The sequence below is a fragment of the Polypterus senegalus genome, chromosome 15, assembly GCF_016835505.1.
Source record: "Polypterus senegalus isolate Bchr_013 chromosome 15, ASM1683550v1, whole genome shotgun sequence".
In the NCBI taxonomy this organism is placed as follows: Eukaryota; Metazoa; Chordata; class Cladistia; order Polypteriformes; family Polypteridae; genus Polypterus; species Polypterus senegalus.
This window is the reverse complement of record NC_053168.1, coordinates 58,164,174-58,181,379: the sequence shown is the minus strand read 5'-3', so window position 1 is coordinate 58,181,379 and position 17,206 is coordinate 58,164,174. Positions and strand designations below refer to the sequence as shown.

Below are 17,206 nucleotides of genomic sequence, written 5' to 3'. Positions count from 1 at the left end.
GTTTGCTTAATGAGAAACAGGAGACACTATGGCACATTGCAACCTGAAACCGAGACTCCTCCACCAAGTTCATGCTCAGCCGCCTCACAGCGTTTGTGTCACCAATGGCTGTGTTCTTGGCAGGACCACAGAAAATGCCAGGAGGACTGGCTGTGGATGGGACACCAGTCCCCTGCAGGTACATTCACACACACACACACACACACACACACAAATAAAACCAAACCTGAGCTCATACAGGACAAAGAGAAAGCCCAAGCAGGTAGACAAAGGGTTTGGAGATGAGGGGCAGCAGAACTAACCAGTGGGTCGCCATTCCAGAAGGTCCTAATTCATTGCAGGATTTTGCTGGCCAAACCCTAATTATAGAGCATCCCAGTTATGAACAGTAATTATTTAAAATACAGGGTGAAGTTTTATCAACATAGCCGATTTTGTGATCAGCTTTATCACTGTAAAAAAATATGCTTTGCAGTTATAGTAGGCATACCAATCAAAGACTTGCACATGAGAGAAAGTATAAATAGATCATAAATATTTAAATATCAGTTTATTTCTGAAGAATGTTTGGCTTCAAAATGATAAGACCAGTACAAGATTGCACATTTTAAAAAGGCAGGGATCAGTAACATGGATACTATGCACTATACAACACTAGACTGTCTGTAGCTATATGTTATTTTTAACTATAAAACAATATTTTCAACAGGGTCAGCTGTTGAAGCTGTGATAAATTCAAGAAAAAAAAAACAAAAAAGATATAAAAAAAGCATATTACAAAATTCCAAGAGCACATTTTACAATACAAAAATATATTACATTATTTACACTATTTAACTTTTTGACTCTGGCTACAAAATGTAAGAAAATACTTTGGACCATAAAACTTATACAAGTTTACAAAAGATAGCTCCGTAATACCACATGCATCGATTCATTAAATAATATTGGAAAGAAAAATAAATAACAATTTGGGCATTCTTTTTCTGCTATGTGCCTCCACTGTGTATTTAGCAAAGCAAATAAATAGTTGTGGCAAAAACAAACACGGATTTACCAATTTGCTTTATCCTTTGGATGCTAATTTCAGTGCTTTTTATTTGGTTATGTGTTGCTTATAATTGCTACGTTTACAAGATGGTGGAGTAAATTATGTATTTTAACCCTTTAAACCAGCCCCATTGTTTAGGACCTGCCAGTGGTACCAAACAATGATGCAGAATAAAAAATAAAAAAAAAACACACCTGCATAAAACCATTTATTTCCTCAATGCTATAATTAAAGTACAGAGTGTAGCCATTACAATGCTGTACTGTGTACCTCAGTACCACGTTGCAATTTCTTTCTTTCCTCCCTCAAAGATGGTCGAATTGCTGTATCACGGCAACACCTGCCCCCAACACCCCCCACAATGGCTTTCTTGAATGTCTACAGTCTAAAGCATGGCCTGTTACCTTCTAAATGAGAGGGGTGTTCCAACTTTCAAATAACACCACTTTCCATGTTTTTCAATTCCTATATTTTTGATTTTTTGTTTTAAATGTTTTTGATTCTTGTAACTATTAGTGTTGTAATTAGCATGTAGACTATAATTTCTTTACTAACCATATATGTTCTGACAGAGTCAGATCTGCCCTTCAAAATGACATCTAAGTCATGGGTCTTCAATAATGGAGATGCAGGCTATGGATGCTAATGTGAAAACTGTAAATTGCTTCCAAAAAATAAAATTAGACATTCATTGTAGGTATTTCAGATTTTTCTGGGTGTTCCTGACACTTTTATAGAGTCTCATATAAAAATGTTATGAATTTTGCAACATATTCGACTGTAATGTATGTGTACAACATATCTTCCCCTCAGTGATTAACGCAGTGTATCAAATACCAAAAAATAACTCTGTCTGAATTTATTTTGAGGGATAGATCATGAATATTGAATGAAGAACGACAAAGTTAATATCCAGTTAAATCAGAGTAGCAGAAAAACTGACAAACATGAGGCTGAGTTTAAAGGGTTAAGAGTTTGATCTTCTAGGTAAGAAAGCGGTACACACTTTATATAGAAGATTTTATGGATTTTCTGTCAATCAAAAGAAATTTGTTATTTTAGCTTAACGTTTTAAAGGACATGGATTGCACGGTCTGAAAACATGTGGTATCCTTCTCAATGTCTATGTGCTTTGCAACTTAAATTAGCCCATCTAGCACCACTTGCTCTATCTGGAAATTGTTGCCTACTTCAATCCAGGAATTTCTTATCCAATTGGTCTCTAATCAACACAGCTTCTCATCATCACCTCATATCTGATAAGGTTAATTGCTTCCAAGATGGTTGGTTACCACGGAGGTCAAGTCTCTATTACTGCAGAGACGCAACTGTTTTTTGCCTCCCAGGAGATTGGTTACTGAAAATAGTCTGCCTACAGTCGATCACACAGGTAGGGTGAGCAAGTACCTCATGGCAACAATAGAAATACACAAAGATATCAACTGAAAAGGAAACTGACAGGGCCTCCACAACTAAACGCCACCATTCCCCAGTCAATGTCAGCCTCAGGCCAACACACTGACTCTTTGGCAAACCAGTAGTTGCAGGCAGATATTTACATACACAATCCAGTTTACAGAGCTCACAAAAGTCAAACATCAGTTCTTATCGTCCATCTCATGCCAGTTAACTTGGTGCTTTGCAGTCTTGCCTGTCCTCTTCTTTCCCTTGTGGTTATGACCCGATTTTGGTGGCGATGTTTCTTCAAAATTGTGATTTGACTCATTGTGTTGACGAGAGTACCTTTTGCATTTACAGGAGGTTACGACAGTTATTTTGTATGTTCTAGTGCTTCCATCTTGACACTGGAGCTGGATGCGCTGCGTGCGTGTCTTGTCTGTCACACAACGCCATTCCTGCATGTTTCTCCGACTCCAGTACTTCCTGCCATAGCCGCCACCGATCCAGTTAGGCAACATCTGAGCCGGAAGGCACTCTCCAGCACACACAAGCTCCTTCACTGGGTTTATACTTGTACACTGGCCATCCGAGATGTATTTGGTTGACCTGAGCTCCCTGCATCCCAACTGGTTTCGATCTGTAAGAGTATAAGAAAAGATTTTTTACACTAGAGGTCTGCAATATAGCATGTTCATTCAAGTTTGGGTTCTATGGTTCAGGCAGTGACAACATTAGTTTTGTATAAAAACAATTTCGAAAAGGAGTGTAGACTCTCCATTAGGCTAAACTATCAGTTTATCTACCCATCTGCAGACTAAGGAGGTCTTTTAGAAATTCATGTTACTTTAGGTGAAGAGTACGTTTACCAAGATTGAAAAATGGAGGCTGAATTGACTGGGCTTTCCCCATTGCCATTCTTTTGAATAGAACCATCTGAAAACCATACATCTTCCCTAACACACTGCATTATTGGCTAAGCTACACATCTAAGTGCAGTGCACCCTGCAATGCACATGTCTCCGTTATATGCCATTTGGTATGGGATTTGTATAAGAAGACCTAATGTTTGTGTTGTGCCATTTTTTGGAATAACAGAGACATAGCAACCAGACAGAGACACACAGACAGACACATATCTTTTTATTAAGTTGGATAGGATCACAGTTGCCAGTGCCTATCCCAACCATGCTGTATGTGATGGTCTTTGGTATCATGCATTCATGACCAAACTCACACCAGTCCCATTATGCCAACAATAGCCTAAAAACATTTGCTGCCCAGATTTGTGTCATGGTGGGCAGCAAGAGAGCAAGGCAGGAACCCTCCCTGAATGGGGGCAGCAGTTCATCACTGGGCACGCTCTACATATACAACAAAACGCACTCATTCCGCCCCAGTTTCTGAAAGAACTGTCAGCCTGGCACATACTTTTGGATGTTGGAGGAAATCACTGAGGACAAGGAGAAAATGTACAAACTTCTGAGACAATGGCCAAGCCTGAATCCTGCAGGCTTCTGGAGGTGTGAGACGGTAACAATAGGTTTATGAAAAACTAGCTATGCTGCCCTTCTATGACTGGTTGAAATCCGAGTAATCATTGTAGACGTCAGCGTTAACATTTGGAATGCACCATGCAATGCGTGTCTCTGTTACATGCCATTTGGGAAGGGATTCGTAAAAGCAGTGTTAATATTTGTGATGTGCCATCTGTTGGAATGACAAAAGCAATCCATTTTATTACAAAAGATGCACCATCTTTTGGAATGACAGAGACATAGCAACCAGATGGACGGACACACAGATACGTATCCTTTTATTTAGATGGATTTCTCTTTACCTTTTGATGAAAGATCAGCAAAAAAAGGTAATTTAGTAAGAAGAAGAATCTAAATGCATACACTGATTCAAACTATTTTAAAATGAAAGAGAGTTTAAATTCATGAAGTTGATAGACCACATAACATCATGGCACATTACAGGCAAGAAAATTAAGCCACAGTAGAAATATGAAAGATGGAATAAGAAGAAAAAGTCTTTAACACAATATAAACACATTATATTGCATTTTTCACAACCATAATTCATATGTAGTATTTTTTTTCCCCTTTCGCCAAGGTACACTGTTTGCAACTATCCGAAGTAATTCAACTAAGTGATCTTAAAGGCTGAATACATTCTAATTGCCGTTAAGGATATTTTCTTATATGAGGTTATAAATTATACACATTGATGAGTAATGTTGGAAGCCCAGTATCTTTACACCATATAAACTTCCTGATGATTACATCAGCCTAGAAGCAGGTTTATTGATTCTTAAAACAGCCCATCAGAATTTAATGAAAATATTACTTAGAAGAGATTAGCTTTGAAATTACAAACATCCCTCTATTCATTCATAAAGTAGCAAATAACCCTTTCGGAGACTATAAAGTCCCTAAACAATGACATTTCTTCATGGATGAATAAGCAGAGTGCTTTCCACCTAGAGATTCAAAATAAACTTTGTCACAATGACAGATTTCCTGGCCATGTTAATGTTCTTTTATTCACTGGGGCAGACACGCCTTCCCTTGCTGAATACGGTCTAATCTACCTCCACGTCTATGTCATATTTGGGTGCCTGCCAAGCTTGTTCAGATTTGCACACTTCTGTAAAAGTTTAATATTTAATGGCACCTAATCTGACCCATCACCCATATGCGAGAAAAAGCTGAACAGACACACACAGATCTTTATCAAATTAACCAGAAATTAAAGAAAACTATGACTATGATACATGCTAACTGACTACACTATGATACCAGCAAAGAATTCAAATGATCTAAATACATATACAAAAGGTATTTTAAAATGAACGTTTCAGTGCATAGCAAAAGTAAGGAAACATTTATAAAGAAGAACTCTGCTATTGCACTGGTATTTTCACAGCAAGTTCAAAAACAAATTTATATATATATATATATATATATATATATATATATATATATATGTACACACACACACCTCTGTGTATTTCAAATTCAATGGCTACAAGCGTTGATGGATGGGTGAAATGATCATTTATATCGGTTTAGATTTCCAAAATGTTCTTCATCCGTTTTTACATTTCCTAAGATCAAAACATATCTCCAGTAGTAATCAGTCGTTAATAAGACAGTTTTTGAAGGAAACTGTATATGTTGGTCTATAAGGACGAACACAATAATGCCACTACACACGTCTGCGTGTGTGTGTAAGATTTTGTAAATTTTTTTACATAGACTCTTCTAGACCATTTAGCGCATAAAACAAAAAAGAAAAAAAAAGTCTCAAACCCGTTTCACCCAGTTCAACATACCAGGAACACTGGGCACAAGCTAACCAGGGCACCAGTTTGCCTTAGCACCGACTCACGCATACACACCGAGCCAGTGTGGAAGCGCCAATCAACCTAAGGCACGAGTCTTCGGGATTTGTTAGACCAAAGGGGGTACCAGAAGAGGAAAACGACACGGAAAGGACATGTAATCACCACATAGCCAACAACTGGGCGCGGGGCGCGGGTTCGAAATCAGGCTGCCCGAGCCGTGAAGCAGCGGCACTGAACACCCCGCAAGCCCTGATGGTGAAGGCATGATCGTAATTTTATTCAAGAAACGATATACAAGTGCAATATGTTGCATTTCAGCTAAATGAAATGTATGTGTACTTAACGAGAACTAGTGTAGAATGCGAAATGAACTTAGTTGAAATTGTGATCTTCGCGCGTTGGGCTTAAGAAGAACTAGGCGATGATGCCTAAACCTGAATTTCATCCATTCTACCTGCGACTTAAATTAGATATTCGCACGTTAGATCCAAACATTCATAGAATGTTTAAAAATGTGAACACAATTGATATTATACATACAGCTACAATCTCTCCTTCAGACATCGGGCACTGAGATGCGGACACAACATGAATCTGAGAAACTCACTAGACCACGAGAGCTGCCATCTATATGTGCCTACCTGTGGCTTGGACTGATGTTACGTGTAACGACAAGGTTACAAAAAAGAGCCTTACTTTCGTGTAAGAACTAACCCTTGCTCTGGTTTTAAACTCTCGTCTTCAGAAGCAGTTTTTCTCTTACCGTTGCGATCCGTCTGTGCGCTGTCTAAGAGCCGTCCTCCGGTCCTCGCTCGGTTTAAAGTCACATTGTTAGCAGACTGTTGTAAATCGCCGGATTGCTGAGAATAAAGATTTTCTGTTGCATCGTTCTTGAAAGTCGCGCAGCTTTTTATTAAAAAGCATGTGACCAATAAAACGTACCGTGTTGGGGTGTACAGAAGCATGGCGAAGTTACAAGTTACAAGGACGCAGTTGCACTGAAATACGGAGCATCGCCACCCTTAATATACCCGGGACGCACGCCGCCGATTATTTTTTTTTTGCTTTTTTCAGGTGTGACTTGGAGCAAGTTGCTGAGTGACGGCGTGTTGACGTCATCTGACTCGTGGCCACACCTCCTTGTGAGCACACGCCTCATTTCTGCAGAAAATAAAACGGACAGAGGTGAACGGACTTAAGTGTAGCGGAGAAGAAAATCAAGACGACGATGAATAAAGCAAGTAAAGCAAAGCGTGACGGACATTTAACTTGTATGCGTTTAAACTCCATTAACACTGTCTTCGTTTAGACTTTGCGTGTTCTATTTTCTAACTGCAGCTGCATTACTTTTTACTCCAGTTATTCATTTATTAGGCTATCCCAGATTGTTAAAACAGTTAAGAAATCCCGCAGCACTAGTATACCTTGGAAGACCCAAAGACTGTATGATTTAAAGAGAACATGCCGGAGAGCTGAGCGTAAATGGAGAAAAACTAAACTGATAGTCCACTGTGAAAAACTGAAGGCAAAAATAACTGAGCATGACAACACAGTCTGCCTGGAGAGGCAGTCCTATTTATCTAAAATTATAAACGATAATGCTATTAATCCAAGTGCTTTATTCGGAACTATTCGTCTTCCAAAACCAGCTCACTCAATAGAATGCCATCTAAAAACTACCAATGAAACTTGTAAGGCTTTTTCTATATTTTTAAAACACAAAATAAATGATATTGGAAATAATATAGTGCAAACCCCCAAAGTTAATGCAATTGAATCCCAGCATTAAAATTAGTTTAATTATTTCACTGGAATAGATCGAACCAAACTATGTTAAATAATTTCTCAGCTGAAACCCTCAACCTGTGTCCTTGACCAAGTCTCCTATGTGCTAATTGATAGTATACTTGATATGGTGAACCCATCATTAGATACTGGGATCTTCCCTGATTGTCTTAAGACTGCACTTGTTGAACAACTGCTCAAGAAAAATAATCTTGACTCTTCTGTTTTTCATAATTTTAGACCAATTTCTAACCTGCCATTCTTATTTAAAATTATAGAAAAGGCATTCATTAAGCAGCTAAATGATTACTTGAATAAGCATTCTATTCTTGACAATTTTCAGTCAAGTTTTACAACAAATCATGGTAGAGAAACTGCACTAGTTAAAGTTGTAAATGATTTACAGGTTAATGCAGACAGAGACCATATATCTGTTCTTGTTCTGTTAGACTTGAGTGCAGCATTTGACATCATAGACCACAATATTCTTATAAATCACCTTAGACAATGGGTGGGACTCTCTGGCAGCGTCTTAGTTTGGTTTCAGCCTTACTTAACACATAGAAAATTCTTTGTTAGTTGTGGTGATTGTACTTCAGAGACCCATGATATTGTATATGGTGTACCACAAGGATCTGTTTTGGGTCTGCTGCTCTTTTCAATCAACATGCTTCCAATTAGGTCAGATTATCTCAAAGCACAATTTGAGCTAAAACCGCTATACAGATGACACACTGTGTGTGTCTGATGACCCTGATGCTCTCTGAAAAACAGGGGTGATTGCTGAGAAATATTTAGCAGGAGCCAAATAATTTGGCCTGATAAATTTACTCCTTTACTGGACAATATCGTGAGTGGTGCAAAGACATCCAGGTCTGAAGGTTTGTATGGTGGGGTACGTTGTTTTGTGTTCTTGTTTCAGTGCCCTCATTACCTTTGAGTGCAAGGTGAACTCCAATGCATACAAGGTAGTTCTAAGTGGTCATGTTCATCCTCTGCTGATAATAGTGGAATTTTTGAGCATGACAATATTCCCAACCGTAAAGAATTAGTGGTTTCAGGAATACGATAGTGGCGCCAACCTTATACTAAAACTGTGCCAGTCACCAGATTCCAACTCAACTGAGCCTTTATAGAAGACTGGGGATCAGGACCTGGGCAGGCATTTTTCACAAGGTATCCTCAAAAGGTCATCTGATAGAATCAAGGATTGTTACGGGGATGTTCAAAAGGTTTCCGCACTTTTATATTTTTGTTGGAAATGGTGAAGGCGGGAGGAGTAGTAATTGGTCGTGTTTGAGAGTGTCATGTGACTGTGACAATTGCATCACAAAGGAAGGTGACTATGTAGAAAAGTGATGTAATTTGTTTTTGAAATTCTTAATAAATAGAGTTTAAAAAAGTGTTGAAACCTTTTGGACATCTCTCGTACTACAACACAGTTCTAGACACCTTTGTAAACTATGAAAGGAAAACTGAGCCTTTTGTCTCAGCTTGTGGTGACCCAGCACCCTTTTCAGGTAATTTGCATAAAGCAGGCATTTCCTTTATTTTCTTTTTTAGCTGTTAAATAACCATGGAGAAGCCCACCAACCAGTTGGTCTAGGTAAAGTAGATTTTTTATTTTTTTCCTAAGAAGTGTGGGTCCCCAGATGTTTACTTTCCCTGGAATATATACGGACTGCAGCTTTCATTTTTCTTCATCTGTTTCCAATTGTCCTTAACTTAATATTTTACCCAACCATTTATTTGCGTTATCTCTATTAGAAACCTAAACTGTATCACATAAACTGAAATGTATTATATAACATAACATTCTCAAACTTACTTAAACCAAACATGGGTCATGGGGTCCTATCCTAACAACACTCGCCACAAAAAAGAAACCAGTCCTGCACCAGATGCCATTATAGTGTAAGACTTTTCACACACAATCAGTTTAGCATTATCACTTAACTTGACCTGCATGTCTTTGATGATGTGAGAGGAAAACTACAGTGAAAAATATGTGAACTGTAGAACAATCTAGATGAGAACTGGCAACTCAGCTCAACAAAGCTCTCCAATCCTATCCACTTACTTCTTTCAAAATGACATCAAGTCTAGTTTTGAAGGTTCCTAAAGTTCCCTTTAAGTGTCTACCTCATTACCATGTGTCTATGGTTCTCTGTGTGAAGAAAAACCTTCTCAATTTTCTGTGAAATTAACCCTTAGCAAGTTTCCACCTGTGTCCACTGTATTCTTGATTAACTCGATCCACTGTGATAATTCCCTTCATAATTTTAAACACTTTAATCATGTCACCTCTTAATCTCCTTTCACTTAAACTGAACTCTTTTAATCTTTTCTCATAACTCATCCCCCTGTAGCCCTGGAGCCTAGTCGCTCTTCACTGGACTTTTTCTAGTGCCACTATGTCTTTTTTGTAGCCTAGAGACCAAAACTGTATGCAGTACTCCAGATGAGGCCTCACCAGTGTGTTATAAAGCTCAAGCAGAATCTCTTTGGACTTGAACTCCACACATCAAGGCACTATATAACCTAACATTCTGTCAGCATACTTAATGGCTTCTGAACACTGCCTAGCAGTTGAAAGTGTCAAGTCCACTATGATGCCTTGATCCTTCTCATAAAGTGTATTGTTGATTTTCAGACCTCCCACTGTGTATTCAAACCTAACATGTTTACTTCCAACATGTAATACTTTACATTTACATTTCATCTGCCCAAGCCTGTATGCTGTTCAAGTCCCAATGGATTCTAGACTGTCTTCTACATAGACTTCTCTACCTAGCTTGCAAACCCAACCAGCTTGTTACTTTTATTCCTACCCAAATCATTTATGTATATTGAAAATAGCAGCGGCCCTAAAACTCACCCCTGTGGGACACTACTCTTAACATCAGACAATTCTGCTAGGGTTCATCACACCATAATTCTCTGCTTCCTGTGTCTACGCCAATTTTGCTGCCATCTATAACTACACCCTGAACAACCACTTCTTTTAGTTTGAACATTAGTTGAGGAGAATATGCAAACTGTGCACGGACAATGATCAGCATGAGATTGGAACACAAGATGCTGTAGCACCAATGCTAACTGCTGCTCCACCATATTGCCATAATATATTTTATATGCACATACATTTACTGCTGACAGCACACGATTCAAAATCCATATTGCTTTCTCTGTGACATCTGTTTGTTTTGTTTTTGTGAGTACTGGAGATATTGTTCCTCTTCCCCAGATGTATGCAGTTCAGGGTAATAAGTGAATTTAATGTGCCTTTAAGTGGGTGTCTGTATGAGAGGATCTTACACCTGATGTTGCTGGTATGGGCTCTGGTCCCCAGTACACTGACTTGGATTACATTGATTGCAGACTATTATGTATTTAGGGATTTATTTATGTAATCCAGTCAGGCACAGGTCCCCTCTTTCTCTGCCAGTTTAGCCTCACTAGTTAACCTAATAGTGCACATCTTTGGAACGTGAAGCGGAAACTTAGAGTATCTGCAGAAAAACCCATGGAAACGTGGAGAATGTAGTTACATAATATCCAATTTTTCTAATGTTTTGTTTGCCTTAACTCAGTTCCATCCATCTCTTTACTAAACCCAGATATTTATGTGTCCCTGGGACATTAAGTATATTACATACATGAATGTGATTTAATTTAACTATATTAAATACACGAATATTTAAAGCTCTCAGCATGAGTGGAAAGTACTGGCATGAAATTCTCTGGCCTTTGTCCTAAATTGAAAGATGCAAAATCAGAAAATAGCAGTTCATTTAAATATATAAAAAGACTTAATCAGTTCAAATAATGCATTCGCAGAAGGAGAAACTGAGGCAAAGTAATGGTAAGAAAGGATAATCCTTCAAATGCAAACAAAACACAGACATGGAGTATTAATTAATACTAACATCAAGTGGATGCTCTCCACAAATTTACATTCACTAAATGAAAAATAATCTTCAGTGTTTGAAGGAGAAAGGGGGACTGTGATGTAAACCGAGAAGGGCAGTGCAGTACATGAGTTGCGTGGTAATGCGGACTTTAGGATGATCCACATAATGAAAGTAATGATGGGTGTGGACAGAAATTGCTCACACAAGATACAAGTATAGAGTTTTACTGTATCACTGCCAGATTGAGACTTGGAGAATTTATTGACTGGGACAAAAGGTCCTTCAGCAGTTAAATGACAAAATATGTAAAACATTAGTAAAGATTTAAAAGAACAACAGTCCTAAGAATGTATAATCTTTGGAAAACTGAGATGAGTGTATTGCTTTCCCAATAGCTAAAACATGAAACCACAATTACAGTGTTGAGCTCTTAAAGATTTAATTGGACTATCTATTGGGTTGTGAAAGATTTTTTATCTACAGTATACTCTTGATATCCATTAAATGAGTTAAGAGAACTCCAAATGAACATTTTTCGGTCCTAAATTCATAATGCTGTGACACCTTGTTTCGATTTGGTATATTAAGGCTGTAAGACAGCCTCCTAAATTACAATATAATTCTTTACTGAAGATTTCTGGTTAACTCAGAAACAGCCACAAGCTGTTCAATGGTGGCTTAAAGCACAGAACACATGACTGGTAAGTTAAATCCACTATATACAGTATTGTCCTGAGTTCAAATTCTAGTGTAGAGATTGCTTTTGTGGCATTAGGTTGAATGGCAACTTTAACTCTTTGGTGGTTGAATATTTTTTCCAAAAAACAATGGTTTTATTTAGAAATCAACATAAAACGTCTGTTGCTGCGTGCTGTGGCTGCCAGTTTGCCAAGAATGTGCGGCAGGCATGCTCCCAGGCTGTCTTTGCATGGATGGGACAGCAGCAGTGGCCACAGTCGCAGTGCATTATAATCTGGTTTCTACCTCTTATCATTGTTAAGTGTCAGTCCTCCCTGGTGAACACTGTCAGTACCACGATTAGCTGGGGACCGATCAGCTGAAGCTGGAACCTCACATCGATCACTTGTATCAAAAACTGAGTTCGACAAGTCATAGTCCAGTTCAGAGATAATAGGCAAAGCGTCATCCATGGAGTATTCTGCTTTACGCATTCGCTTTATCTCTCGCCAGATGTCAGTGCCATTTTTGCCGTTGTATGCACCTTGCTACTCACAAGAGTGCAGGGAATCTCAGTCAAACCAATGAATCTAACTTTCCTACTAGCAACGAGAGTCCAACTAAAACGTAACGGTTGTCACAGGTTACAGTTGATTACCATTGTCAACTGCGCTAACCAAAACCGATGTACGTACTTATTTCGGTGGTATGACGCCACTGTCGGTCGCCATATTGAACTTTCCAACGTTACTAATTCTCCAACTTCCCGTGTAGGTAGAAGGCTGAAATTTGGCAGGCTCATTCCTTACAGCTTACTTACAAAAGTTAAAAAGGTTTCATTTCAAAATTCTACGCGTAACGGTCATTTTGGTCGATAATGGTCAACAACGTCCGCCATGTTGAACTTTCTTATTCATGGCCCCATCTTCACGAAATTTGGTAGGCGGCTTCCCTGCGCTAACCGAAACCAATGTACGTACTTATTTCGGTGGTATGACGCCACTGTCGGTCGCCATATTGAACTTTCCAACGTTACTAATTCTCCAACTTCCCGTGTAGGTAGAAGGCTGAAATTTGGCAGGCTCATTCCTTACAGCTTACTTACAAAAGTTAAAAAGGTTTCATTTCAAAATTCTACGCGTAACGGTCATTTTGGTCGATAATGGTCAACAACGTCCGCCATGTTGAACTTTCTTATTCATGGCCCCATCTTCACGAAATTTGGTAGGCGGCTTCCCTGCGCTAACCGAAACCAATGTACGTACTTATTCCAGTGGTATGATGCCACTGTCGGCCGCCATATTGAACTTTTCAACAGTCTTTGTTACTTATGGGCCCATCTTCAAGAAATTTGGTACTATTTCGGAAATATCAATGCTTTGTGAGTTTTTTTTGAGCCTTTCCAGATCTGTGGGCTGATACAATCCTGCCTGTAAACTCTGTAGGTAATTCCTCTGACATACTGTGCATGTTTTTGCTGTGATGTACTGTACATTATTAACTCCTAGGCCACCAATAGATCAATCGGTCATGTGGACTCCAAACAAGGTGTACAAACATGTCAATGATGATTAATAGAATGGAATGCACCTGAGCAGATTTCAAGTGTCATAGTAAAGGGTCTAAATTTATAAAATATTAATGACAAACTGGCACAGTGCGTAGCATTGCTGTCTCATTTTGTTTGACTTTAACTTTGCTTTGAAATTTTTTTCCAAGAATTACTTTTGTTTGCATGCATTTTTTCCATGAACATCTGTGTTCTCAAACAATCGAGGAAAGCATACATTTGTGATTTGATCTACTGTATCTGTCTGATAGTGTACATTTTGGGTTTAGGAAGCTTATCCTAGCACTGGATGTATCTTAGTAGCAACCTACCATGTATAGAACGTCAGCCTTTGGGTGATACTATGGTGCATTTAAATTACAGAATTTGGACTCTGGCCTGAACACTGGAGTATGCATGTTTTCCCTGCATCAACACTGACATTCTCCCCATGCACAGCTGGTTTCCTCCCATCGACATACATGTTAGGTTAATTGGGAACTGTAAATTGTATATATGTGAGTGTACCCTGTGATAGGTCAAGTGCTACTTTCAGGAATATTTACCGCCTTTTGCATGGTACTATTATTCCTGTACTCTGCAACCCTCATCTTGATTAATAAGGTTTCACAATGTATAGGTGGATAGAATGATCTTGCATTTTTGTATCTATATTTAAAATATATTTGTTCCAACCAACTATTTTTGGAGCACCATGTTTTCAAGAATAAGATCATGATGACCTAAACCTGTCTTAGTGGCAAAGAGTTCAAGGCAGAAACCAGCCCTTGACAAGACACCAGCCCCATTGCAGGGTTCACTCCACAACCACAACTATTCTCATTCACATAAGGACAATTTAGATTCATGAAAAAACTTAACCTGCTCTTTTTGAGCATCTCGGAGGAAAGAGAACATTTCAAAAACTAAACTTCTACTCATAACTTGGTTCTGGACTAATGAACCTTGGGCTGTGAAGTATTGGAACTAAATACCATGCTGACCTTTGTAATTTCAATGAATGCATAAGAAAATAAGAAATTTGACAAACGAAAGGAGACCACTCAGTCTATCAAGACCATTTGTTTAGCTCATAGCTATGCTGTCCCAATATCTCATCTGGGCCCTCATGTATAAACGGTGCGTACGCACAGCAATGTTGCGTAAGAACTTTTCCACGTTCAAATCGCGATGTATAAAACATACAATTGGCGTAAAGCCACGCACTTTTCCACAGTACCTCATGCCTTGTCGTACGCAAGTTGTCCGCTCGGTTTTGCAGACTGGCGGCACCCAGCGTCAAAGCAGTGCTACTGTTCCTGTGTGGTTACTCATTATTTTCATGACGCGGCTTTATAAATACACCGAAACTAACAGCATATTGTTTATTAGTGTAACGCATCTGATTGTAATTAACTCTTAACAATATAATGGTCCAGAGAACAGCCATAGTATTCCAAATACCATAACTGATTTAGCGTTGTTACTCTCACTGCACCTTCCTCTTCTTATTTTTCTTCATCTTCTTTCAGCTGCTCCCGTTAGGAGTTGCCACAGCGGATCATCTTTTTCCATATTACTCTCACTGCACGACTCGGAGTATTTATATCACTGTATCTGAGTGTGAATCACAGCAGCAACTGATCGGAAAGAGAATTATCGGTATACAGCTTCAAGGACACTCTGTCTCAGCCACTGCAAAACGTTTTAAAGCCTTTCCTGTACGGACCTCGCGGTTCAGAAACAGTTTAATCCCAAGAACTTTAAATGTACTCAATCAATTGCTCCTTGTAGAACTGTTTGTACTTATAAGTACAATCACCCCACTGTAAACTTGCACTATAGTTATAATTATAATGTATTTACATATGATGACGATATCATTTTTAAGGTGAAATGCAGCAAAATATGTTTGTTAAATTATACAGATAAAACTTTAACTTCGTTTAAATAATCTATATTCTTCACTGGGAGTGTCGTTAAGGATAGAATAATTAAACATGTACTACGAAGATATTTCAATGTTCTTTAAACGTTTTGAAGAATCGGCGCTAAGCTTACAGGTGGCTCAACTTCTATTACAGAGCTGATTGTGTGGTGATTGGTTACTTGGGGAAAGAAAAGCACTGACTGCAGTGACGGCCACGCCAATATATATTGAATATAAAACAGAAAAAGAAAATAACAACATAGCTAAAAACGCAGCGACATATTTCGGCAAACGTTAAATGCTTGTGTCATGAGCACGAGGCGGCTATGCAGTGTCTGCAATGGACGTGGCCATCCACCGTGCATACGCTGCCTTACTGACACTGACGGACGAAGGAGCCACCGATTCTTTCTCTGCCCAGTGTCACCACAAGCCAAGAGCCGCCCCTGAGTACTGCTGCAATAAATTATTTAATCGAAGTGAAACACATGTTTAATAACGTGCTTTAACTCCTATTATCATGAAAATGACATCACGTATACATCTCAGTATTTTAGTTATTGAGACAGCTGTAATATCACAAATGTAATGGACTCTGTGTCCAGTTGGAGGAAGAGAGACGGTTTAAGAAGCAAGTAGTGATTCACACACATAGGCACATAGAAGATCAAATAAAACAAATAATTTAACGTGCTACTTTAATTACGACGTGATTTGACAAACTGGTTAATTAAACGATTTTAAGATTAAGTTTATGATGTTCTACTTTAATGACAAAATAAACTACGTGATTAAAGTGGAAATGTCGAGATTGAAGTTGACATTTCGTGCTTTTTCCCCACCATGTGCCTTTTTTCTCTGTACCCTAATAAGCTTTCATATGACAGTGACATCAGACAGTGGGCTTACAACTCGGCTTCTCACGGCGACTTTGATATGTGACTTCTTTTTTATTTCCGGCACTGTGCGATTTTGTGAATGTGAGCTTTCAAGTTTCTCCAACACGCTATGTCACTCGATCAACTTCCTTTTGTTGATTATACCACGGTTTATTTGAACAAATAGTATGTTTTTCCTTTGCCTCCACTTGGTATTCGCTAAAATTCTTATATTTTCCCCCGTGCTTTTCCCATTGTCTTTTCACAGAAGGCTGAGCTTAAGGGCGATTTATATTGATTTGCATATTCAAAGAGGCGTAATTCTGGGAGGAGTTGGGGTGTTACATAATGTGTGTGCACGAGCGTTAGTTTTCACGCTGATCGGGATTTATGTAGCGGAAGAACGTGGAAGTTGGAGTACGCACAGATTCCTGCATCTGGATTTTTCTGTGCGTAAGCACATTTCGGCTTTTGTGCTTACGCCATGTTATAGTGCGAGTTCTACGCACGGCGTTATACATGAGGCCCCTGGATACGTCTTATAAATTGTCGAGGCTTTTGCTTCAACAACATGTCTCTGTAGTTTGTTTCAGATGACTGCAATTCTTTACATAAAGTAGTGCTTTCTGGCTTCAGTCCTAATGCCCTTCCCCTTAATTTCCAAATCATTT

At 38.8% G+C, this 17,206-nt stretch overlaps 1 protein-coding gene across 1 annotated transcript; it reads right to left on the bottom strand.

Annotated features, from left to right (window-relative positions):
• Positions 1-533: 533 nt before the first annotated feature.
• sostdc1a (sclerostin domain containing 1a) lies at positions 534-6,846 on the bottom strand. The gene is made up of 2 exons (XM_039736717.1): positions 6,565-6,846; positions 534-3,089 (listed from the first exon to the last, which is right to left on the bottom strand). Exons 1-2 carry the CDS (start codon positions 6,764-6,766, stop codon positions 2,650-2,652), a joined length of 642 nt encoding a protein of 213 aa, XP_039592651.1. The 5' UTR covers positions 6,767-6,846; the 3' UTR covers positions 534-2,649.
• Positions 6,847-17,206: the final 10,360 nt, after the last annotated feature.

What these genes read in the sequence shown, in the direction of transcription:
- sostdc1a (XM_039736717.1), bottom strand. Translation starts at nt 6,766, where the DNA reads ATGCTTCTGTACACCCCAACACGGTACGTTTTATTGGTCACATGCTTT. An exon ending in CGCACAGACGGATCGCAACG is followed by an intron (nt 3,090 to 6,564) that starts GTAAGAGAAAAA and finishes ATACTCTTACAG; the next exon opens with ATCGAAACCAGTTGGGATGC.